The sequence below is a fragment of the Panthera leo genome, chromosome B4 (genome assembly GCF_018350215.1).
Source record: "Panthera leo isolate Ple1 chromosome B4, P.leo_Ple1_pat1.1, whole genome shotgun sequence".
In the NCBI taxonomy this organism is placed as follows: Eukaryota; Metazoa; Chordata; class Mammalia; order Carnivora; family Felidae; genus Panthera; species Panthera leo.
Window position 1 is genome coordinate 117078289 of NC_056685.1, and position 24967 is coordinate 117103255.

Here is a 24967-nt window from a genome sequence, read left to right on the forward strand (position 1 = left end):
AGCCAGAAGAAAAGGAATTGAAGATATGAGAGGGGTTAATGATAGAGCAGAATCCTATTAGAAGAGGGAAGGAGATGATTGAAAACACAGATAAAGTGATTCATCTTCAGTGGAGGGTGGGCTGCAGGGCAGACGCCTCATCCTCTGATATAAAAGGGAAGGAGGAAAAGACTGATGTAGATTAGAGTGAGTCTATTAGTGTGGAGGCAGAGAGTTGAGTTGATGCCTTCTTATGCCAATCATCTGATAGAGTAGGAAGCAAGGGATATCTGCCAACAGCGGAGAGCAAGGGTGGACAGTTGGACCGAGGAGAGAGAAGATGGTTACAGAGTGGAGAGGAATGAATGAGGAATGGATGGGGAAGCTGACTCCAAGTTAAAGGACTGGCCAGCACAAAGTTCTGGCTGAAGTTGAAGACCATGAATTTTTAAGAAGCCCCATCTGCATAGTGGTATGACATTATCCTGATGTGTTATTTTTAGTAGCTGTGACAGCAGAATATTTGTGACAGCAGAAATATGTTCAGGGCTGGATTTTTACAAATGATAGTATGGGTTAAAAGTTCATAATAAAAATGGGTACAGAATGAGTGAGAGGGAAGTGACACCCTCACGGTCTTTAAAGGCTTGGTGACTAGGAAGATGTCAAGAGACTAGACATCTCTGTGAGGTCAGAGACCAGAAAATCAGAATCTGAGAGAGCTGGAAGGATAGGTATTTGAGGTCACAAAGTAGGATATTGGAATTTAAGATTTCTGATATATAGCACTCTCTGATCATCTGTCCATTACTTCATCCAAAAAATGTTTTTGAGTACTTACCATCCATTCAGCAAATATTTATTGCACATTGATTGTGTGCCTGGTATTATGCTGAGTACAGGGGATAAAAACAAATTAAATCCTTTATTTATTTAAGAAATATTGATGGGTTGCCTTCTCTTTGTGGTCCCTCTTTGTGGATAAATCCAGTCTGTGGGAACATAGATAAGTAAGTAGGTAATTATGGGTCATTGCTATAGATGCTTTCATTGCAAAGAGTGCCAGGGGAATTAGGCAGAGGAGTACCCAACCCAGCAGTGGGTAATGTTTAAGGAAACATACAGAAAAGGAATCGTGAAGTTGAATACTGACAGGCAGAGAAAGAGGAAGACAAAGGGTGGAAATGATATTATGGAAGAGAAAACAACATGTACAAAGTTCCTGAAGCTAGAAGTCTCATAGAGTTCTTGTGGTCCTATAGGTCTCAGTGTCACAGAAGCATAGATGCAAGGGGAGGGGTGGGTATTGGGATAAGATGGTAAGAAGAAGAGACCACAGAGGAAGTCTGAGGATTTTGGATGGACTGATACTATTGGTGTTCAAGGTTGGTAAGTCCGTCCTGGCAGTATTAGGGGAGAGCCTTATTAAATTTGAATATCTAGCATTTGAATGAAGGAGTTTTATGATAGTTTGGATAGTCTCAGATGACTGGTGCCTGATTTTTGTTGGAAAACTTTGGGGGTGTGTTCAGATTCATTTTCTCATCAGATGCTTCTGAAGCCCCTTGCTACTATCTGGTGCTTGGAGGATACTAATACTTCAGTCCTATTTCTACATCAAATAAAACTTATCTTTCTTTTAGAACTGTTTCTCTCAGGAGTAATTTTGTGGCCTCTCAGAGCCTGGAGAGAATAAATCCTCTGGGATTTTCCCTTTTGTTTTATTATGACTGAATCTGGTCTTCGTGCTGTCATAATATGCTCATTCCCCTGTTATATCTCTATCTTCCTACCTTTGACACTGGGGACACACTGGAGTTGTGAGAAGTCAGAAGTTTTCATGCTTTTCTCCCTGTGTGCCTTTTCCTTCTATTTCTTAAGTGAAACTATTTTAACTTAAGAAAAATTGTAAGTATAATGTCCTCTTAGGATAGAATCATGAGATGCATTTAGAGGCTCTATTTTTTTTTTTTTTGAGGGGTCCTCCACAAGGATTTCACCAACTAGGAACATGTTGAATATTTATTTAGAAGTTCTGAAATCATATATAGCCACCTCTGCTCCTCAATGGTAGTTTTTTATCCAAGTGTTAAGGCTTAATGATCAGTCCTTAGAGTACTCTCGTAAACAATGATGTTATGGCTCAAAAAATTGCCAAACTTTCTCTCTTTAAAGAAGACAAATAAATTTCTTTCCCTTGGCAATCATTTCTGCTGGGGTATATTACAGAATGGTTTACATTATCATGATTTTGTAATAAAGTTATCCCCAAATCAGTAACTGATGTGTCACCTGATACCATAAAAAGGTTTGAAAAGCCTGGGTCTTTTTCTTTTCAGAACTCTTAAATAATTCATACCCTGTTTTAGTTTTTCAGAAGTTTCCTGACCTTGTGGAGCTGCATAATCTCATCAGGTGTCCATTTTATTCCTAATCAGTTATAAGTGGACCAACTTGTTGCCAGGAATGAGAGACAAACCTTTGATAATAGCTTGTTAGCTTTCTAAATGAAATGACTGGTTTGTTTTTTGATTATGGGGATTTCCAACCTCCCCCCCCGCCCCCCGCCTTTTTCCTGTCTTGGTTATTGGGCTTCTGAAAGTCCCTGTTGGCTTTTTATTACATTAGCGGTAATTGGATTACTAAGTATAATTATTCTTCCTATTTTATAGCATTTTAGTCAAATCAATTCTATTTGCTTTTGGGGAAAGAATATATGTAAATCAATTTTTTTTCAGAGATCTTATCAGCTCTTTTTAATTGTTCCATGTTGAAGTCTTTCCCATAAAGAGCAAATTCTTTCTGATTCTGACCCCCTCCTGTGAAGTCATATTTTGACCCCCTAGACTTCAAACTATTGACGGGAGATTTTAGCTAACTTACATTTCAAGTTTTAACGGTATTTCGTAGGAAACTTCATCCAGGTTGCCTTTCCATGCTTCCTTTTAACTTAGCTTTGTATTAAGACAAGATACATAGTAGTTAGGAGTATAGGGTGTTGGGTTAAAGTTTTGGTTCTGCTACTGACTAGCTGTATGATCAAGGTCAAGTTGCTTATGCTCTCCTAAGTTTTAATTTCTTCATATATAAAATGGGGGTTCTTGGGAAGATTCAAGGAAATGATGCATGTAAAATGCTTAGCATTTGGCACAGAACAAGCAGTCAATACATGTTAGCCATTATTATTATTACTACTACTACTCCTCTGTCTTCCACTTTAAGCATTCTGGAACATTCTGTTTTATCATATCAGAACTATTTTTTGGTGTTCTAGATATACTTTCCTCTATCAAACTATATGTTTCTTTTTGTGTTGTCTCCGAGATTGATCTTATAAATTGTATATTTTATTCTTAGCAATAAAAAAATATTTCTTTACTGGATTCTTGGATATGACTTAACTTTTCATCTCCTTCTAAAATGTATGTAATAGTGCTGAGAATCCAGAATATACCTCAGGAGGTCTACTAGACAAGTAATAAATATGGCACTTTATTATTCCAGTCTTATGATCGTTTTTTATGGATAGTTGTTAATCATGACCTTGAAGATTGCATTATATCTTTCCCCAAGTGTTTTGCTGCACTGTCGATGTCAAACGTATTTAATGTCAATCTGTCCTCGTAAGCATTGAGTAACTTCTAAAAAGAAGCAGGTCTGTTTCTCTATGGGAACTATAGGCAGAGATTTACATTCAGACAAAAGTACTTTGGACTTCAGTACAATTTTTAATGGCAATAAAACAATATGTTTTGATGGACATATTAGGCAACATGTTGGACATGTTATAGGCAACAGTCATGTCCATACTGAGAACATTTTCTCTTTTTACAGTTGAATAGAGCTGGTTTCATGGGAATTTTTCTTTCTTGAGTTTTTGGGACTACTTTTCTGGTAATATTTTTTTCCTTTTATTTGAGGAACCCCCTTTAAAAAGCCCTAATCACTTTCTTTTTTAAAAATTGATGTATAATTGACATATAACGTTATATTAGTTTCAGGTGTGTAACGTAATGGCTCGATATTTGTTTATGTTGCTAAATGATCACTGCAAAAAATCTTATTAACTTAGGTATTTGTTATCAGTTACAAAATCTTTTTTCTTGTGATGACAACTTTTCAGATTTACTCTCAGGAACTTTTAAATAAGGAATACAGTATTATTAGCTGTAGTCACTGGGCTGTACATTACACCCCCATGACTTATTTTGTAACTGGGAATTTGTACCTTTTGACCTCACCCATTTTTGTCCCACCTCTCACCCCCAACCAACTGGCAACCACCAATGAACTTGTTTTTTTTCAGATTCCATATGTGAATGACATCATATGGTATTTGTCTTTTTCTGACTTCACTTAACATAATGTCCTCAGGGTCCATCTATGTTGTCTCAGATGGCAAGATTTCATTTTTTTTCTATGGCTGAATAATATTCATACATATGAGTTATATATTCATATATATATATAATGTGTCTTGGCTATTGTAAATTATGCTGAGATGAACATGGGGGTATAGATACTTTTTCTAATTAGTGTACCAGTCACTCTCTTATAAATGGAATGCTTTTAGCAACTCAATGATTTGGCTTACTAAGTTAGGATTTTAATTTCTTTTTTTTTTTAAATTAGTTTCATTTTTTAAAAATATTTGAAATTTATTGTCAAATTGGTTTCCATACAACACCCAGTGCTCATCCCAAAAGATGCCCTCTTCAATACCCATCACCCACCCTTCCCTCCTTCCCACCCCCCCATCAGCCCTCAGTTTGTTCTAATTTTTTAAGAGTCTCTTATACTTTGGCTCTCTCCCACTCTAACCTCTTTTTTTTTTTCTTTCCCCTCCCCCATGGGTTTCTGTTAAGTTTCTCAGGATCCACATAAGAGTGAAACCATATGGTATCTGTCTTTCTCTGTATGGCTTATTTCACTTAGCATCACACTCTCCAGTTCCATCCACGTTGCTACTAAAGGGCCATATTTCATTCTTTTTTCATTGCCACGTAGTACTCCATTGTGTATATAAACCACAATTTCTTTATCCATTCATCAGGTGATGGACATTTAGGCTCTTTCCATAATTTGGCTATTGTTGAGAGTGCTGCTATAAACATTGGGGTACAAGTGCCCCTATGCATCAGTACTCCTGTATCCCTTGGGTAAATTCCTAGCAGTGCTACTGCTGGGTCATAGGGTAGGTCTATTTTTAATTTTTTGAGGAACCTCCACACTGTTTTCCAGAGTGGCTGCACCAATTTGCATTCCCACCAACAGTGCAAGAGGGTTCCTATTTCTCCACAGGATTTTAATTTCTAACTAGCACTAGGTTTTACATTGAGTACTATGATAGAATTTATCTGATTTACATAAATCAAGGACTCTGTTTTAGACTTTTGTTACCTTTCATTTAAGACCTTAGTGCTTTTATTAGTCTATTTCAAATTGGGCCATGGAATCTGAGTTGGGGAGTCTAAAGTTAAAACTGATCAAGACTGAATCAGAACATTTTAAACATATTGTCTTAAAATGCATTATAGAGCATCCTTGTCTGTCATAATTTCATATATCTTTCATTCAAAACACATTTACTGAACCTAAAGAGATAAAGAAAGCACTGTCATTGTGGCCAAGACACTCATTGCTTAGAGAGTGTAGACAATCACGTACACAGATCGTATTGTGTGATACCTGCTAAAATAAAGAATGGTAAATGAGGAGAGTTAAGTACCTAAATGTGTGGGACTTCTTTTGGGAGGATTCAGAGGTGATTTTTGAGTGAGTCTTGAAGCACAGAAAAGGATGTAAAACCCTTCAGGAAGAGGAAGTTGCATGGGAAAACCTTCAAGGCGTGACAAGCACAGGTTCTCAGGGAAGGATAGGAGGTAGTTATGGGAGAACAAAAGAGTAGAGAAGGAGATAAGGCTAGAAAGTATAATCATGATCAGAATACAAAGGGCTGTGGAGGAGTTTGCCCCATAACAAGTATAGGAGGAGTCATTGAAAGGCTAGATGACTGGAGGTTGAGGAGATTAGAGACTGAGAGAAAGGGTAGGAAGCTGATTAACTCATTTCAATCAGTGACTCCCAGTCGCTGCTGTACTTCAAAATTATCCTTGACATTTGTTAATAATACAGATGTTTGGGGCACCTGGGTGGCTCACTTGCTTAAGCCTCCAACTCTTAATTTCAGGCCAGGTCATGATCTCACAGTTTGTGAGTTTGAGCACAGAGCTTGCCTGGGATTCTCTCTCCGTCTCTCGCTGCCCTCCCACCTCCGCCGCACTTTCTCTCTCAAAATAAAGAAATAAACTTAAAAAAAAAATACAGACGCTTAAGCCTCATCCCTGGAGATTTTTATTAAATAGGTTCGGAGTGGGGATGGAATATCTTAATTTTTAAATAAACTCCATAGATGATATTGATCAATAGCCAGGTTGGAGAAATATCTGTGCCATGGCAGAAAGCAGGAAGTTTTAAAAAATCTCAGTTGGGTTCATGGATATGGAGAGAGAAGCTGCTAAATTCAAGTCAGAAGATGCTAGTGTCCGACTGGTTTACTGGAGCATGAACTGCTGAGGCAAATTTTGGAAATAAGTGTAGAAAGCCCAGGGCAGTTGGCTAGCCAGTTGAGATAAGGTCAAAAGTAGTGTGTGTTAATATTAGGGCCAGTAAACCAGTGCTGCTGGTGCATTTTATAGGCTGCACACATAATCCAGAGGACGGAAACTTTTAAAGTGTTGGTCCCTTCCCTTGTGTTGCATAATTTTTCCTCAGGCTGATCTCACCTGTTCTTATGCAGCCTAAAATATCTTGGTCTCCACAGTCTGTGACGCAAATGAAGGCACATTAACATTTAATGTTCAAAATATAATAGCTTTCATCTCCCTTCTGTTCAAGTAGGAATGTCTTTAAAATTTTCCACAGTTATCTGGGAGGAATCTACTTATCTTTTTCTGCTCAAGCTTCTTCCTCATTTTGATTCTGGTCTCTTCCTCATCAAACTCCTACCTATTGTTGCCTTTTGAGGGAACCCTGCTCTGTGGGCCTATCTGTTCTCTCAGGGAGCCAAATCTGGTCTTTTGTCTATGGTATAGGGTGGAAAGGTCAATGAGCCTCTGTCCAGCCCCATAGTTGTGTCCTCTGGGCTGAACTGGCACTGCTGATTCCTTGACTCTTTCATAGTGTGTTAAGACACAGCTCCTTTAACATCTCTCTTTCCATCCATTTTCTCCATTCTTCTCAGTTTGGTTGAATGAGTGAAAAAGTAGAGATGGTAATGAATAATAGGTGCCATCCTATCCCCTTGATTGATTGATTCATTCAATGATTCAAGTTATACTGAGCACCACATGTCTGGAAATTAGTTTTGAGTGTAGGCCCTAGGAACATGGTTACCATTTAATACACCCCTTCTCACATGATGGAGTAATTGTCCTATGCAGATGGCTAAGATTCTTAACGATAAATGCCAAAAAAAAAAAAAAAAAAAAAAAAAAAAAATTCAAGCCCTCCTTGCACAGAACAAGCAGAATTTAAAAGCCCATTTATTATTACAGATAAATTTTAATCACAACTAATGATTTTAGACCTTAATGTTAGCCATTTCCTATAAACAATAAAAATGAGTTCATTCTGATCTCAATTTAGGTCAATCTTTATTTTAGGAGAAAATGTATGATACTACAGTTTTATAATCTACACTCCCACAGGGAACTAGTTTACTCACTCAGTTTTAAATATCACTTTGATGCAAATGACTCGTGGATCCTATCTCCAGTCTTACCCTTTCTTTTGAGCTCAAGTCCCCATCTCCAAATGGAAGCTTTGAACTTAGCATGTCTTCTGCAGGGGAGACAGTACAGGTTTTTGTATCAGAGTGAAATGTATTTGAAATTTGGTAGGCAGACATCTGTCTTCTCATTTTCTGTATTTCTTTTCTTAAATTTATTAAATTGGCTGGAACTTCCAGAACAAAAATGAATAGGGGCATTGTGTCTCCTTCTGGATTTTATTGATAATTCTTTTAGTCCTTCCCTATTAGCCATAATTTTGGCTATTGGCTAAAATTAATATTTTTCTCATGCTAAGGCAAGAGCTTTCCTAGTTTACTGAGGTTTGCCACACCCCCATCTTTACTGAGGCATAATTGGCAAATAAAATTGTAATATACTTAGAATGTATAATGTGATGATTTGATGTACATATAGAGTAGTTTCCTCTTATCTGTGGTTTTGCTTTCTGAGGAATCAGTTACCTGCAGACAACCACAGCCCAGAAGCAGATGATTCTCCTTCTGATGTATCCTCAGAAGGTCAGTAGTAGCCTAATGCTGTGTCACAGTGCCTATGACATTCACTTCACTTCATCTCATCACATAGGCATTTTATCTTCTCACATTGTCACAGGAAGAGGATGAGTACAGTACAATAAGATATTTTGAGACCACATTCACATAACTTTTATTATAATATATTGTTATAATTGTTCTATTTTATTATTAGATATTGCTAATCCCTTACTGTGCCTAATTTATAAATTAAACTTTATCATAGGTATATATGTATAAGAAAAAAATGGTATATATAGGGTTTGATATGTCTGTGGTTTCAGGCATCCACTGAGGGGCTTGGAATGTGTTCCTGTGGATAAGCAGGGACTATTGTACATTATAAAATGGTTACCACAATCAGCTTAATTAACACATTTATCGTATCATGTAGTTACCTTTTTTTTTCTGAGTGAGAACACTTAAGATATGTTTTCTTGCCAGATTTCAAGGATGCAATACACTATTATTAAGTGTAGTCACCATGCTCTACATTAGATTTTCAGAACTTATTCATCTTATAACTGGAAGTTTGTGCCTCTTGACTGAATCCCCTCTTTCTTGCCCTTGGCAATCACCATTCTACTTACTGTTTCTATGAGTTTGACTTTTATTTTTTCAGATTACACATATACATGATACCATACAGTATTTCTCTTTGTCTGGCTCATTTCATTAGTATAATGCCCTCAAGGTCATACATGTCACTCCAATTGGCAGAATTTTCTTATTTTCTAAGGCTGAATAATATTCCATTGTATATATGTAACACAGTTTCTTTATTTATCTATCAGTGGACACTTAGATTGTCTTCACATCTTGGTGATAGTGAATAATGCTGCAATGAACATAGGAGTGCAGATACACCTTAAGATAATGATTTCATTTGTTTTGGATAAATACCCAGAAGTGGGATTGCTGGATTATATGATAGTTCTATTTTTAATTTTTTGAGGAACCTCCATACTGTATACCACATTGGTTGTACCAGTTCACATTCTTACCAACATTGTACAAAGGTTCCCTTTTCTCCACATCTACACCAACATTTGTTATCATTTGTCTTTTTGATAATAGACATTCTAACAGGTGTGAGATACTATCTCATGGTGGTTTTTATTTACATTTCCCTGATGATAAGTGATGTTGAGCATCATTTCATGTACCTGTTGGCCATCTGAATGTCTTTTTTGGAAAAATGTCTATTTGGGTTTTTTTTGTCCATTTTTAAGTTATTTGACTGGATTGATTGCTATTGAGTTTATAGTTCCTTATATATTTTAGATATCAAGGCCTTATTGAATGTATAGATTGTAAATATTTTCTCCACTTCCATAGGTTGCCTTTTCATTTTGTTGATTGTTTCCTATGCTGTGCTGAAGGTTTTTAGCTTATTTACTTTTGTTTTTGTTGCCTATACCTCTTCTGTCAGAACCAAAAACAATTGTTGCCTAAACCAGTGTCAAAGAGCTCTTCCTTTATGTTTTCTTCTAGGAGTTTGTGGTTTTCAGGTCTTATGTTTAAGTCTCTAATCCATTTTGAGTTGATTTTTGCATATAATAAGATAATGGTCCAAATTCATTCTTTTAAATATGGATATCTAGTTTTCCCAATACCATTTATTAAAGAACCTATTTATTAAAGAACCTAAAGAACCTTTCTTCATTGTATATACTTGGAGACTTTGTCAAAAATTAGTTGACCATATTTCTGGGCTCTCTATTTTATTCCATTGGTCTTTCTTTCCTTCTTTTCTTCTTCCTTTCTCTCTCCCTTCCTCCTTTCTTTCTCTCTCTCTCTATCTATCTATACCATATTTTTGATTACTGCAGCTTTGTTATATAGTTTGAGATCAGCTTTGTTCTTCTTGCTCAAGTCTGTGTTAGCTATTTGGATCTTTTGTCATTCTATATGAATTTTAGGATTGCCTTTTCTATTTCTGTGAAAAATGCCATTGGAATTTTCATAAAGATTGCATTGAATTTGTAGATAATTTTGTGTACTATGAATATTTCAATAATATTAATTCTTCCTACCCATGAACATGGGGAATTTTTCCATTTATTTGTGTCTTCTTCAGTTTCTTTCATCAGCGTTTTATGCACAGACCTTTTTTACCTCCATGGTTAAGTTTATTGCTCTTTTCTTGTTTTTGACACTAATATAAATGGGACTGTTTTCTTTATTCTTATTTTTATTTTTTGAATAGTTTGTTGTTAGTGTATAGAAATGCCACAGATTTTTATATGTTGATTTTGGATCTTGCAACTTTACTGAATTTGTTTATTGGTTCTAACAGTGTTTTGGTTGAGTCTTTGCAGTTTTCTCTCTATATAATCATGTCATCTGTAAACAGAGACAATTTTCTTCTTTCTTTTAGATTTAGATACTTTTTATTTCTTTTTCTTTTCTGATTGCTTTGGCTAGGATGTCCAGTAGCATGTTGAATAGGAGTGGTAAGAATGGGCACTCTTGTCTTCTTCCTGATCTTAGTGGGAATGCTTTCAACCCGTTGCCATTGAGTACGATGTTAGCAGTAGGTTTGCCATATATGGCCTTTATTATGTTTAGGTATGATTCTTCTATATCCAGTTTGTAGAGAGGTTTTTTTTTTTAATCATAAAAGGATGTTTAATTTTGTTAAATTCTTTTTCTGAATCTATTGAAATGATCATATTATTTTTATCTTTCATTTTGTTGATGTGGTTTATCACATTTACTGATTTGTATCACATTTATGTTGAGCCATCCTTGCATCCCAGGAATAAATCCTACTTCATCATGGTGTATAATCCTTTTAATGTATTGTTATATTTGGTTTACCAATATTTTGTTGAGGATTTTTGCATTTATATTCGTCAGGGATGTTGACCTGTAATTTTCTTTTGTTGTAGTGTCCTTGCCAGGCTTTGTTATCAGGGGCATACTGGCTTCATAAAATCAGTTTGGAAGTGTCCCCTTCTCTTCATTTTTTTGGAATAGTTTAAGAATGATTGATATTGATTCTTTAAATTTTTCTGATTCTGGGCTTTTCTTTATTGGGAGGTTTTTGATTACTAATTCATCTCCTTACTTGTTATTGGCCTGTTCATCTTTTCTATTTCTTCATGATTCTGAGTTGGTAAGTCATATATTTCAAGTTATTGATCAATTTCTTCTAGGTTATATAATTTGTTGGTGTGTAATGTTCATAGTAATGTCTTATGGTTCTTTGTATTTCTGTGGTATCAGTTATAATGTCTCCTCTTTCATTTCTGATATTATTTGAGTCTTCTCCCTTTTTCTCTTAGTCTAGCTAAAAGTTTTTCAGTTCTGTTTATCTTTTCAAGAAACCAGCTCTTATTTTAGTTGATCTTTTCTTTATTTTTCTGGTCTCTATTTTATTTATTTCCCTTCTCATCTTTGTTATTTCCTTCTGTCTACTAATTTTAGGCTTAGCTTTTTGCTCTTTTTCTAGTTCCCTTGAAATATAAAGTCAGATTGTTTATTTCAGATCTTCCTTTTTTCTTAGTGGAAGCATTTTCTTTATAAACTTTCTTCTTAGAAGTGTTTTTGATGCATTCCATAGATTTTGGTATGTTGTGTTTCCATTTTTATTTGTCTTAAGATTTTTAAAATTTTCCTTTTTACCTCCTCTTTTTTTTAAAAAAATAAACAATGAATATTAAAGAAGCTCAAAAAAATTTTTTTGGTCATTGAGCCTATAATCATATTTTTTCTCATTTGATTTATAGATAAATTAAATTGTATTCATACACTTTCTAATATTAAATTATCCATGTATTCCTGGGAGAGAGACAATATAATTACCATACATTATTTCTTTAATATATTGCTAGATTCAATGTATTAGTATTTTATTTAGAATTCTTGCATTTATATTTGTAAGAAGATTGCCCTATGTTTTTACATGCAGTCACTTTTCAAGTTTTGTTATCAAGGTTATAATAATTTTGTAAAATTATTTGAGAAACTATCTATCTTTGTCTGTAGTTACAAAATTTTTAAATAGTATAGGAGTTATCAGTTCCTTGAGATTTGAAATTTTTTAAAAATGAAATCAGTTGAGACTGACGTTGTGGGATGAATTTTTTGGATATGTTTCTCAGCTCTATCACTATCTTGCATTCAAATTTTCTGCCTCTTGAATTAGCTTGCTGGTTTTGTATTTTCATCCCTAAATGGTCAGTGATGTTTTGCATCTTTTTTGTACTTATTGGCCATTTGTAGATCTTCTCTGGAGAACTATCTGTTCAAAACCTTTCTCCGCTTTTTTTTAATGGGGTTATTTGTCTTTTTATTATTGACTTGTAACAGTTCTTTATGTATCACTTATCAGATACATGATTGGCAGATATTTTCTCTTTTTTTTTGAAATTTTTAATTTTGATGAAGTTTAATGTATCTACTTTTTGGTGTGTGTGTGTGTGCGTGTGTGCGTGCGTGTGTGTGTGTGAGTTACTTTGCTTGTGTTGTCATATCTGAGAAACCATTGCCTAACTCAAAGCAGTGAAGATTTACTCACATGTTTTAAGAATTTTATAATTTTAGCTCTTACATTTGGGTCTGTAATTCATTTTGAGTTAATATTTGTACGTAGTGGATGTAGGGGTACTTTATTATTCTCCATGTGGATATCTGATTGTCCTACTACCATTTGTTGGAAAGGCTGTTTTTTCTCTATTATCCATTTAATTTTAATCTTTATGTGGATTTTTGCTTTGGACCTCAATTAAAGAGTCTTTGCCTTTTAATTTAGTTTAAAAGACAACTTTAACCCATTTACATGCATTATAGTTGTGGATATATTTAGACTTTCTTTGGAAATCTTCAGATCTTCAGGTTTTTATTTTTTTGTTTTATGAATTATCTCTCAATGTGTTACCTTTTGAAATGGTGCTTACCTTACTTTCAGGCTCACTGAATAGGTGTTTTTATTTCTCCTTGCTGATAGTAAGAAACTTTCAATAATATTCATTTCATAAGTCACATATACCAGTAGTCTCATTACTTGAGAGTCACATTTCAAGTTGCATTAAGGGTAGGTGTATAGTTCATCAGTATATATAAATTATTGAGCTATGAATTAGTTAAGGACAGTGAAATTATGATGTTAGGTATTTATAGGGTTTGATATGAAAATGAAATGTTTAATATTAATATAATGATAACCATATTAGACATGTAAGTATGCCTCCATTACTTTATTTAATTTATAGCTATTTTTTACTTGGCCTTATTTAGTAGCTAAAGCATTCAATGCTTGAAGCAGGTATAATTCTGAGGCTCAAAAAGCTATATATAGCAAGATAATGTTGTTTAACATTACCAGAATTCTAGAAATATAAATGCACTTCAAATCTTGAAATGTATTTTTCTATGTTCACACTTTATTATAGGAAGCATATTCTTTAATTGAGAAGATTGAAACAGAACAAAATGCCCTATATTCATATCAAAAATATGTGGAGAGTTCGAAAAGAAAGAAAAGCAGAATCCCTCCCCCACCTATCCTGCTATCCCGAACTCATTGTTCTGTGACATTGAAACCTGCTCCATTTATTTCAGATGTTAAGGTATGTTGCCCATTGTGATCTTTATTTCAGGCAAAGCGACACAAGTACTTTTATGACTATCATGATTGATACCTCTGTTGCTCTTAGGACTTGAATAGTCTTATTTATAAGCACTGAACACTGGGATTAGTATTGTAATGTCTTAACTACGTTTCTTCATGACCTTTCCTTCTTTATGCTATTTCCCTTTATGCTGTATATATAGCCTTGCTATCCCCAAATGTATAGTAAGGAGAAACAGTAGAGAAGTATTTCTGTCTTAAGTATCTTTATCACCATGGCACAGTCATATGCTGACCAAGTGTGTGTTCAAGATGGAGAAGGTCTCAGATGACCTGGAATCAGACATTTGAGGAGGATAGATGTTATTCTCAGAGCCAATGATGGAGATAGGAAATTTGGAAATAGCAAATTTTGAGGTTCTTCCCAGAGTTCTTCCAAGTAAATGGGGGATTCTTTTAATATAAACATATGACAGTTCCAACCATATTATAAGTCATACATCTTTATGTATTTATTGAAGGATGAACTCTTTCTCCCATCTCCAATGCTTTGGAACTTGGCCTAAATATGATTCTAAGTTGAGATTTAGTGTCCTCACAAGCATTTGGTTCCACCTGATTTCTATTTTAAACATTAAATTTTCCTTTTTTTGGATGATCAACAACATTCTCTTTGATGTTGTATAAAAAATAAAGTTTTATCTTTGATTGTTTTTAGGATATTCTGCTGAACTTATATCAACTCGGTATAGTGGAAAGGGCACAGGCTTTAAAGTCAGACAGATACAGGTTTAAAATTGTAGCTCCCCTACTTTCTAGCAATATGACCTTAGGAAATCTAAATATACTTTCTGAGGTGGTGGTGATGGTGGTGGTTTTATTTGTAAAATATGTTTATTGTGAAAATTAAATGAGATAACATATAACATTCTTGGCACATTATACTTGATGTTCCACCATATCTTATATTAAACATGTATAGTAAAGTTTGCTTAAGACAGTTAATGATGGTATAGAGTGTGATTACATTATTTGATGATTTTTTCCATAAATTGTATCCAGTGAGCATTACTGAGTATCTTTTACCTGTCCAACTCTGTGCAAGATAATGGAGGTACAAAAATAATTGCAAAGTTTGATTCCATTCTTTGAGGAGCTTCAGACTAATGTGATATGGACATCAGTGAGAAGTAATATCACCTTTATAATGCTTTATGATTAGGGAAATAGAAGTAACATTCATCTTACACCTAACTGTGCTGTAATAAATGCATTATTATAATTGCTAGCATTTTGAAAGTTAAACTTTGGATTTTTTAGATCTGGTTACAAATGAGGATTCACTGATTTTGGAAATTCAGTACAGAGCTAAGACTAGATGCCTTACCAAGAGTTTTTCTTTGTTTTCTTTTTTTTTTTTTTTTTTTTCAAATGTTTTGGTTCATTTAACCAAAATCTTTTTTTATGTGTTTAAAATTAGTAAATAGTCTATCTTATTACATAATGCTTAGAAATAGGAATATATAAGAATTCAATATCTGACCTGTAGTTGTGGGACCTGTCACTTAGCACATTATATGAAGTTTATATATATTGTAAATTAGTAGAGTTGTGTGCTCTAGGAAATTATTGCTGTTACATGCTCATCAACACTAGATGGTGCTGTGGTCTTAAATAATATTTCTGATTAGAGGGTTCAGCCATCTTCTGTTTTATCAAAATCTCGTGTTAAGCATTTGTTTCATTAAAATCTGTTTTAATAGTTGAAAATGCTGATGTTATTAATAAACTTTTACTTCTAAAGTTAGTGGTGATTTGTTCATGGTGTCTTTACTGTTGTGTAGATTCTAATTATACATTGTTCCTTATAATTACACAAACTAAGATGTTTTCATTTGTGGAACAAAATAAAAATATAAATCTGCTTGTAAAAATGCTTTTAGAGAGAATTTACCCTTCAAATTCTAGTTTACATAGAGAGCTTAACTTAGAGGAAATAATAATCTAAGTCATATAATACAATCTTTCTGCCTTTTTTCCCTTCTGTGTAAAATGGTACTCTTTTTTGCATGGGAAGTTAAGGAAAGTTAGTTTTTAAAATTTTTTCTGAGAATCATTTGATTTTTTTTTCCCTTTCTGGCTTCAGCTTCCAAGTTCCTTCAATGCTGTCTTTGTCGTTGGAGTTCTTCCTTTGTCTAGTGTTCCTTAATTACCTGAGCAGTTTTCTTTATAGACACAGAAGTTTGGACACTTGTACCAGAAACTCTAATTCATTGAGGCTAGGCAGACTTGGGTATATGTAATTTTTAAAAATGGTTGATTCTGTGAAAACTGCATTTTAAAAAGTGATTCTGCACAGCCAGGGTTGAAAACTAGTTGTGCAGATAAGACACCATTAGGATTTTTCTGTTGACCTGGAGGAAGAGGCTAAGCTATAAGAGGCAGTTGCTTCTTAGAGACAATTATGTTTTCCCTTCTTTCCAGTTTTCCTCTCATTTAGGAGTTGAGATTTTGGGAGTGACACAGTGATGACAACCTCCCCAACCCCAACCCCAGGACAGTATGGCTCCTTTATAATGCCATTCCCTAGGTATCAACTTGCTCCCTTTTTCTCTACAGTGAGAACAGTTCATTCCAGTGAGCAATCTCCATTATTTTGACATCTTGGCAGAAGAACCATTTCTAACCACTTAATTAAAGTTCAAGTTTGATTGTTCCTGTAGAATTTGCATTTGCTTTTGGTTCCCGCATGTATTTAAGAATGATCAAATACCATGCTACTATCTGATCTTGAGCAAATTATTGAACATTTTTGTGTCTCCATTTCCTGTAAAGCAAAATGACAATAGTAATCCCATTTCATACAGATGTTGCAAATATTAGAAAGTTTATGTAAATTTCCTAACAATATTTAGCATATAGGAACTGCTCAGTTCATGGTAGTTAAAATAGTCAACAATGAGTAATAGTCTTTGTAGTCTCAGGGAAACAAGCCCTATATTTGTCTTTATTATTATATTTTTTTGAGAACAAACCTAAATATATTTGTAAACTTAGATTCCATGTTTTAAAACTTGAATAGTAACATTTGCATTTGGAAAAGTATTCCTTTTGCCACATCTTTTTTGCTTTCAAAATTTTATTTAAATTCCAGTTAGTTGACATATAGTGTGATAATAGTTTCAGGTGTACAATTTAGTGATTCAACACTTCCATACAACACCCAGTGCTCATCACAAGGGCCACATCTTGATAAAAGAAATTGAATGCCTTGTTAAACAGACTATAGATAATGGGCTCATCTTTCTCCTCTGCAGGTCTCCTGGTACTGCATTTTGGGTTGCAAAGCAGAAGGAAGCTATGGAAAAGTAAGGCTAAACAATAATCATCTCCCAAACTCAGGAGAAGCGGTATGTCAAATTAAAAAAAAAAAAAAAAAACAACTTTAAACATCAGGAAATCTTACCCAAAGACTCATTTATGACAATTGAGTGTTTTTCCCTCCTTATAATGTCATTATTTCAGTGAATTTCAATTTAAGTGATAACTAAAATCCAACAGTGAATGCAAAAGCTTTTGTTTTTTATTACGTATAAGGGTTAATCATATTTTTAAAGTCACATTACTTCAATATTCCATACATAACTTGAAATATGTTTTTGTTAACAGATACCAGCTGATGGTAAAAGCATTTTTGAAGTGAAAGGTTTAGAAACAAATGAAAAATATGTCTTTGCAATTGCTGCTTATTCTTCTAACGGGAAGCTTATTGGTGATGCCATTGGGGAGACAACTAAACCAATTCTGGTTTATCCACCTCTTTCTGCTGTTACTACTCGGATGTTCTTGACGCAGGTAGAAGAGATTCTGCTAATTTCTTGCATTTTTTTTTTTCTGTTGAGCTGTTACTAAGTAATTTCCAATGGGAAAAAAAGTCACAGCAGATATTTTAAAGCTCCTGTAATACGTATTTTCCATTAGGGCAGGGTAGTCTCATAAAATAAGAATCATTTCTTTCCTTTTTAGTGAATTTGATTTTTATAATAGCATTTTTCCCCTGGATTACAAATGTAACACATGGTAATTTTAGAAATTTAGAAAATATTGAAATGCACAAAGAAGAAAATACATGTTAACTGTTATCCTGTCATCCAGAGTAGCAGTTCTCAACCTGGGGCAATTTTGGCCCCTAGGGGACATTTGTCAATGTCTGGAGACATTTTTGGTTGTCATAACCTAGGAGGGTGCTTCTGGCATCTGGTGGGTAGAGGCCAGGGATGCTGATAAGCACTCTAAATGTAAAGGACAGCCCTCCATAACAAAGAATTACCCAGCCCAAAATGTCAGTAGTACCAAGATTGAGAAACCCTGATCCAGAGGTATCTTTTCATTTGTGTGTGTGTGTATGCCTGTGTACACTTACACACACACACATTTTTATATAAACATATGCATACACACATATGTGTTTGAATTTATGTATAATATCTAATTTTAATTATAGTATATATTATTTTATATCCTGATATTTTCATTTAATATATAATTGACAATTTTTTCATTCCATTAAGTATTCTTCCATAGTATAATTTTTAAATTTTTTTTAATGTTTATTTATTTTTGAGAGAGAAAGAGATAGAGTGTGAGTGGAGGAGGGGCAGAGAGAGAGGGAGACACAGAATCCGAAGCAGGCTCCAGGCTCTGAGCTGTCTGCACAGAGCCTGACATGGGACTCGAACTCATGAACTGTGAGATCATGACCTGAGCTGAAGTCGGATGCTTAACTGACTGAGCCACCCATGTGCCCTCATAGTATAAATTTTAACAGCTGTATTTTATAACGGTATTGCATCTTTTTTTTTTTGATATTGCATCTTTTAATGATATTGCATCTTATAGATAGATCATAGTTTACTTAGTAATCTTTATTGTTGGGCAGTTAGATATTTTCCAGTCTTTTGCTAGTATAAGCAAAGCTGCCTTATACATCTTGGTATATACATCTTTATCTGCATCCACGATTGCTTTTTTGAGATGGATTTACAGAAGTGAAATATCTGGGTTAGTAAAGACACGCAGACCTGAGTTCAGGTTCACACCAGTCATGTAATATTGAGCAAGTAACTTTCATCTGTGAAGTGGGAATAATAATAATAGTAGTTACCTCCCAGATGTATTAGGAGTATTAAATGGAATTATGCATGCCAGATGTTTAACCATAGCAATTACCACACAGTCGGCACTAATAAATATTGTTATTGTTTTTAGTTATGAATATACTCATGAATTAACATATTTGCTGAACTGATTGCCCGTTACCAGTGAATAAGGACACTAGAAAGAGTGACTCATTGACCTAAGTCTCAAGAATCTAATTTTAAGCCTATTGTTGGCTATAGAAATGATGGCTATTTAAAATTTTATCATGTTTCTATTTTGCTATTTTTTTCTCTTAATAGTTGATTAGTATTAGAAGATAAGATCTTAGTGGTATTTTATATTATCATATTTTTCAAAGAAAATTAAATTGAGGGAATTGCTAGGACTTAGCATATCATATTGGCTCATGGTTTTCTGATGTTTTTATTTCTTTGGAATCTAATATATTTCCTAATTTGCAGTGATGGCGTTATTTCAAAGTGAGGAACTGAGTATTTTATCAAGGCCTAATTTTTCTCCAGGGAGGTTTGACTTTTGGGTTTCATTTGGCAGAACCTTCATTGAAAGTTAATAAAACCAACCCCCAGCTATTCTGTTGGAATAACAAGAAGTGTCATGAAGTAATGACCAATGTTTCATTATTGATAATGATATTTACAGTACTGTATTCATTTATGACAGTATCTGAACGTTCTCTCTCAAAATGTTAAGTGACTGAAGCAAAATTTTCTTTCTTAGTAAACTTAGTAAAACTCTTTAATTTACAGCTCGAGTTTAAGCTTTTAAGTTCCAGCAAAGAAAATGTACCTTGCCTTTGGAATTGTGACAGTGGTTAGTTTTTAGTTTCAGGATGATTCAGTTCTTTAAAAAACATTATCATATGTATTTTATAGTAAGACAGTGACATTTCGCTAAATGCCTATGATTAACTTGGCTTGGAACATTAGGTTGTACTTTCACTCAACACTATTCTATAGACATTAATAAAGTCAGTCGAATCTTTATTAGGTTTCCCCTCAGTGTAGAAAGCTATTAATTTAGGCTATCTGGAAAATTGTTTGAGGAACCTTTATAAACGATATATTTTCTACAGATATTTTCCAATTTCCCCTTCTTTATAGCCTCATTTCTTCTTATTTTTCACCTTTAAGTCAGGAGTGACTAGATAATATGATAGAAAATGTAGAAAATAAGAGACCTAATGAGGAGGACTGTAGGAATTTGGGCAAATTGCCTGGTCTCAATTTCCCAATCTCTAAAATGGATATAAGACCAAATATCTGGATTATTGAACTACTCAATCAGATAATGAGTGGGCACAATGACTTATTGAGAAAAAGAAATCGGGGATGTATTTATTTAAAAACTACTATGTGCCAGGCATTTAAAAATTCATTATTTTGTTTATTACAGTAATGCAGTGAAGTGATACTATTATTTTTAAGTTTATTTATTTATTTTGGGAGAGACAGAGACAGTGCAGGTAGGGAAGGGACAGAGAGAGAGAGGGAGAGAGAGAATCCCAGCTGTGCTGCCAGTACAGAGCCTGACTCAGGGCTTGAACTCATGAAACCGTGAGATCATGACCTGAGCAGAAACCAAGAGTCAGACACTTAATCGACTGAGGCACCCAGGTGCCCCACAGTGAGATGATACTATTAATTTCATTGTATGGTTTAGGAAACTGAGATGAATTTAATCCTTCCTCTGCCAATCCCATTTTATTTGAGAAAGGGTGTCTAAGGGAAGTCACGTAATTAAGTAACCCAAGGTTACTCGGGTAGCAGGTGATAAGCCTGATGCTTGAACCAGCTCATGCCTTTCTACTGTTCCGTCCAGGTCCAAGAGCCATGTACTCAACCTCTAACCTGGGCCAGGTTCTTCTAGAGCCCACATCTCTGCCATCTCTTCTCTGCTGGGTTGGTGTTGTTCAGTGGGTCTTGATGATCAGTACTGGCAGTAGATTTCAGTGTCGGGAGGTGAATGCTTTGTCAGTATCTCAGTGGTGGCAGGAGAATGAAATTCATACTTTTTTTCACTTTATATATGAATTCATCAAAACTCTTTGATAAATAGAGGTTTGCCTTTTGTCATTGATCAATTACAAATTAAAAACAATAAAGCTAGCAGGGAAAAGATAGCCATCCCATTTTTTATTTTGTTTTTTTTTTATTTTAGAGAGAGAGAGAGAGAGAGAGAAAGCATGAGCAGGGGAGAGGGGCAGAGGGAGAGAGAGAGAATCTTAAGCAGGCTCCATGCTCTGTGTGGAGCCCGATGCAGGGCTAGATCTCATGATCCTGGGATTATGATCTCACGATCCTGGCATCATGACCTGAACTGAAATCAAGCGTCGGATGCTCAGCTGATTCAGCCACCCAAGCGCCCCTAGTTATCCCATTTTAAAAAGCTCTTTAAGAAGTCTCGACTCTTCTTTTTCCTCTTGTTCTCTAACTGAGTATTGCTTCTCTCCCTACTTCGTCTGTTTATTGCTGAATTATTTATTGTCTACTTTGTGCTAGGTTCTGTGCTAGATGTCATCTCTTGTTCCTTTGAACTGTCTCTTTTCTCAATCTCATTACCACAACATTAACCCATATTTAGGTAATTTTGACTTATGGTTTCAGTTAAGACTATGATTGCAAGTAAGGGAACCAGCCTGACTTAAGGAATGCAGTGAGGCCCTGGGAAGGCACTGGACCCCAGGCAGCCTCAGGCCTCATACCTTTGGTTCTCTGTATATGTCTGCTTCTTTTTCTCTAAAGATTGACTTTCTTTCTTTCTTTCTTTCTTTCTTCTTTCTTTCTTTCTTTCTTTCTTTCTTTCTTTTTTAATGTTTATTTATTTATTTTCAGAGAGACAGGGTGCAAGCAAGCATGGGGGAGGGGCAGAGAGAGAGGGAGAGAGAATCCCAAGTAGCCCAGAGCCTAACTCAGGGCCCAATCCCTTAACTGTGAGGTCATGACCTGAATCCAAATCAAGAGTTGGATGCTTAACTGACTGAGCCACCCAGATGCCCCTAAAGACTGACTTTCTTTACTTCTCCATCTCTAAAGGAAAAAATGGCAGCTCCTGTATTTTTATATATCCTTCAATTTCAGGTATAAAGAGAGGCTACCTGGTTGCCTCCTAATCTGGATTCCAGATTCCTAGGAAAGAGATTCTGAGTAATCCACCAAATATAATGAATCTGATCTCTTTTTTGATGTTTGACCACTGACTTGTTTTTAAATCTCACCCTCTTTTTCCCTTTGGTTCCATACATAGGCAGTCTGATAGGAGGTCTATGAGCTTACCTTTGGTGCTGACAGGAAATGTAAATCTCCCAGCTGGCAGCAGCTTTCCCCATTCCTACCCCTTCCCACCCCCAAGCACTAATCAAAGCCCAGCCCATTCCTTCCCAGGCCTGCTTGTGCCTGTCCAACATTCCCTGGGAGCCTCTTGTGTGAGTAATAAACTTTCTCTCAAATTCTTCTGGTACATGTAGTGCCATCAGCCTAGACAGCAGAGCCACACTTTGGGTGGGGGTCCATTTTGCTTTGCACAAGGTGCTATAAAGCACCCACCTTGGGTCAGGCACTCACCCTGGGCTAGTCAACTGTGTTGTAGTACAATTATTGAATGTCCTCTTCTGTGAATGTAGGAAAATTACCAGGAAAAAAAGATTTTAAATTTTGTTTAACATGTTATTATTGTGTGCTTACTCTGTGCTAGGCAATGCTCCAGGCTAGTGATTATAAACCTTGAGTGCGCATCTTGGAGTGCTTGTTAAACAGATTGTTGTGTCCTACCACCAGAATTATTTACTCACTAGGTCTGGGGTAGGGCCTGGAATTTTCCATTTCCAACAAGTTCTTAGGTGATGGTTATACTGACGGTCCAGGGACCATACTTCGAGAACCACTGCTCTAAGCAAAGTCAACAAAATGCTATGATAAGAGATAGGTAATAAACAACGCAGTAAATAAGTAAATTATCTATGTTACAAGATAAGTTCTATGGAAAGAAAAAGTGGAGTATGTTCTGAGGAATTAGAAGTGTGAGGTGAGAGAAGGGAAAGTAGTTCACAGTATCAAATAGGGTGATCAGGGAAGGCCTCATCTAGAAGGTGAGATTTAAGCAGAGACTTAAAGGAGGCAAGGGAGGGGCTTGCAGGAGAAAGAAAATTCTGCAGAAGGAGCTAGAGCAACAGCCCTATAGTTTTCAGAGTCTTACCTGCTATGTTTGATAAACAGCAAGGAGGCCATTGTGACTGGAGCAGAGAGACCCATGGAGAATAAAAGAATTGGTTAGAGAGGTAAAAGGTAAGTAGATGGGTGGGTGAACAGAAAAAGACTTCTAGGCTACTGTAAGAACTTTGGCTTTTAAAGTATGGAAAAAGCCCAAATGTCCATCAGCTGATGAATGGACACACACACACACACACACACACACACACACACACACACACTGGAATATTACTCGGTGATCAAAAAGAATGAAATCTTGCCATTTGCAACAACGTGGATAGAACTAGAGTGTATTATGTTAAGTGAAATAAGTCAGTCAGAGAAAGATAAATATCCTATTATTCCACTCATGTGGAATTTAAGATACAAAACAAATGAACATATGGGAAGGGAAGCAAAAATAATATAACAACAGAGAGGAAGACAAACCATACGAGACCCTTAAATACAGAGAACAAACTGAAGGCAGCTGGTAGGGTGTTGGGAAGAGCTAAAGAGTTGAGGGGCATTAAGGAGGGCACTTGTTGGGATGAGCACTGGGTGTTATACGTTAAGTGACGAATTACTGAATTCTATTCCTGAAATCATATTACACTGTATGTTAACTAAGTTGGATTTAAATAAAATCTGTAAGTTCACCATCTTATATCATGGCACTGCTCTGTTAACCCACAAAAAGTTGTGAATTTACAAACCATAGTTTTATCATGGTATCTTTGCTTGTTTTACAATGTCCGCTAATTGAATAAATGATATTATTTTTAGAAGAATATGCTTTAAAAGGAAAGAACATCCAATTTTAATTTCACCCAACTCAATTACACATTAAATTAAAAAAGAAGAATTTTAAAAAAGAAGAACTTTGGCTTTTACTTTGAGTGAAATGAACAACCATTGGAAAGGTTTTTTTTTTTTTTATGAGAAGTGGGATGACATAATATGACTTCTATTTTCGAAGTCTCACCCTGGATGCTGTGTTGGGAATAGACCATAATAGGACAGGAATGGAAGCAGAGGGACCTCTCTATTACTGCAACCCAATGAGAGATGGTGGTAGCTTGGCCAGTGTGATAATAGTTGATGTGGTGAGAAGTGGTCAGATTCTGGATATGTTTTGAAGGAGGAGTTCACAAGAGTTCCTAGTGGAAATAATATAAAGAGAAAAAGAAAAGATGACTCTAAGATGTTTAGTTGACAAACTGGAAGGATAGACTTGACATCAACTGAGTTCAGGAGTGCTGTGGGTGGTATAGATTTGGGGCAGAGGGAAATCAGAAATTCATTTTGAGACATGTTGTGGTAAGATGTTTATTAGATATTCAGGGAGAATTGTTGAATAGTCAGTTAGATATATGAATCTGGAGCATGGGAGAGAGGTCTGGGCAGGAGAAGGATTTGAGATTAGTCATGTGGCACAGCCATGGGGCTGGATTATTCCACTAAGGAAATAAGTGCAGACAGAAGAGAGAAGAGGTCCAAAGACTGAGCCCTGGGACATGCCAGTGTAAAGAGATTGGGGAAAAGAGTAGGAGCTTGCAAAGGCAACTGAAAAGGAATGTGGGGAAGAAAACTGAGTGTGGAGCTTGGGAAGACACAGAGGATCATGTATCAAGGAGCGTCTCTACTGTACTTAATTATTTCATTAGTTTTCTGGTGCTTTTTTCTCTTATTTTACTCTCACCCCATCTAAAATCTGTA

The 24967-nt window shown here is 35.3% G+C and overlaps 1 protein-coding gene across 4 annotated transcripts in view; it reads left to right on the plus strand.

Moving 5' to 3' along the window:
• Window positions 1-24967, plus strand: part of CFAP54 (cilia and flagella associated protein 54) — a 288803-nt gene that overhangs the window by 70193 nt on the left and 193643 nt on the right. For all 4 annotated transcript variants that reach the window (XM_042947439.1, XM_042947441.1, XM_042947440.1 and 1 more), the window contains 3 exons: window positions 13705-13881; window positions 17201-17293; window positions 17553-17738. In XM_042947439.1, the coding sequence (XP_042803373.1) occupies window positions 13705-13881; window positions 17201-17293; window positions 17553-17738 (456 nt within the window). The remainder of the gene's footprint in view (window positions 1-13704; window positions 13882-17200; window positions 17294-17552; window positions 17739-24967) is intronic.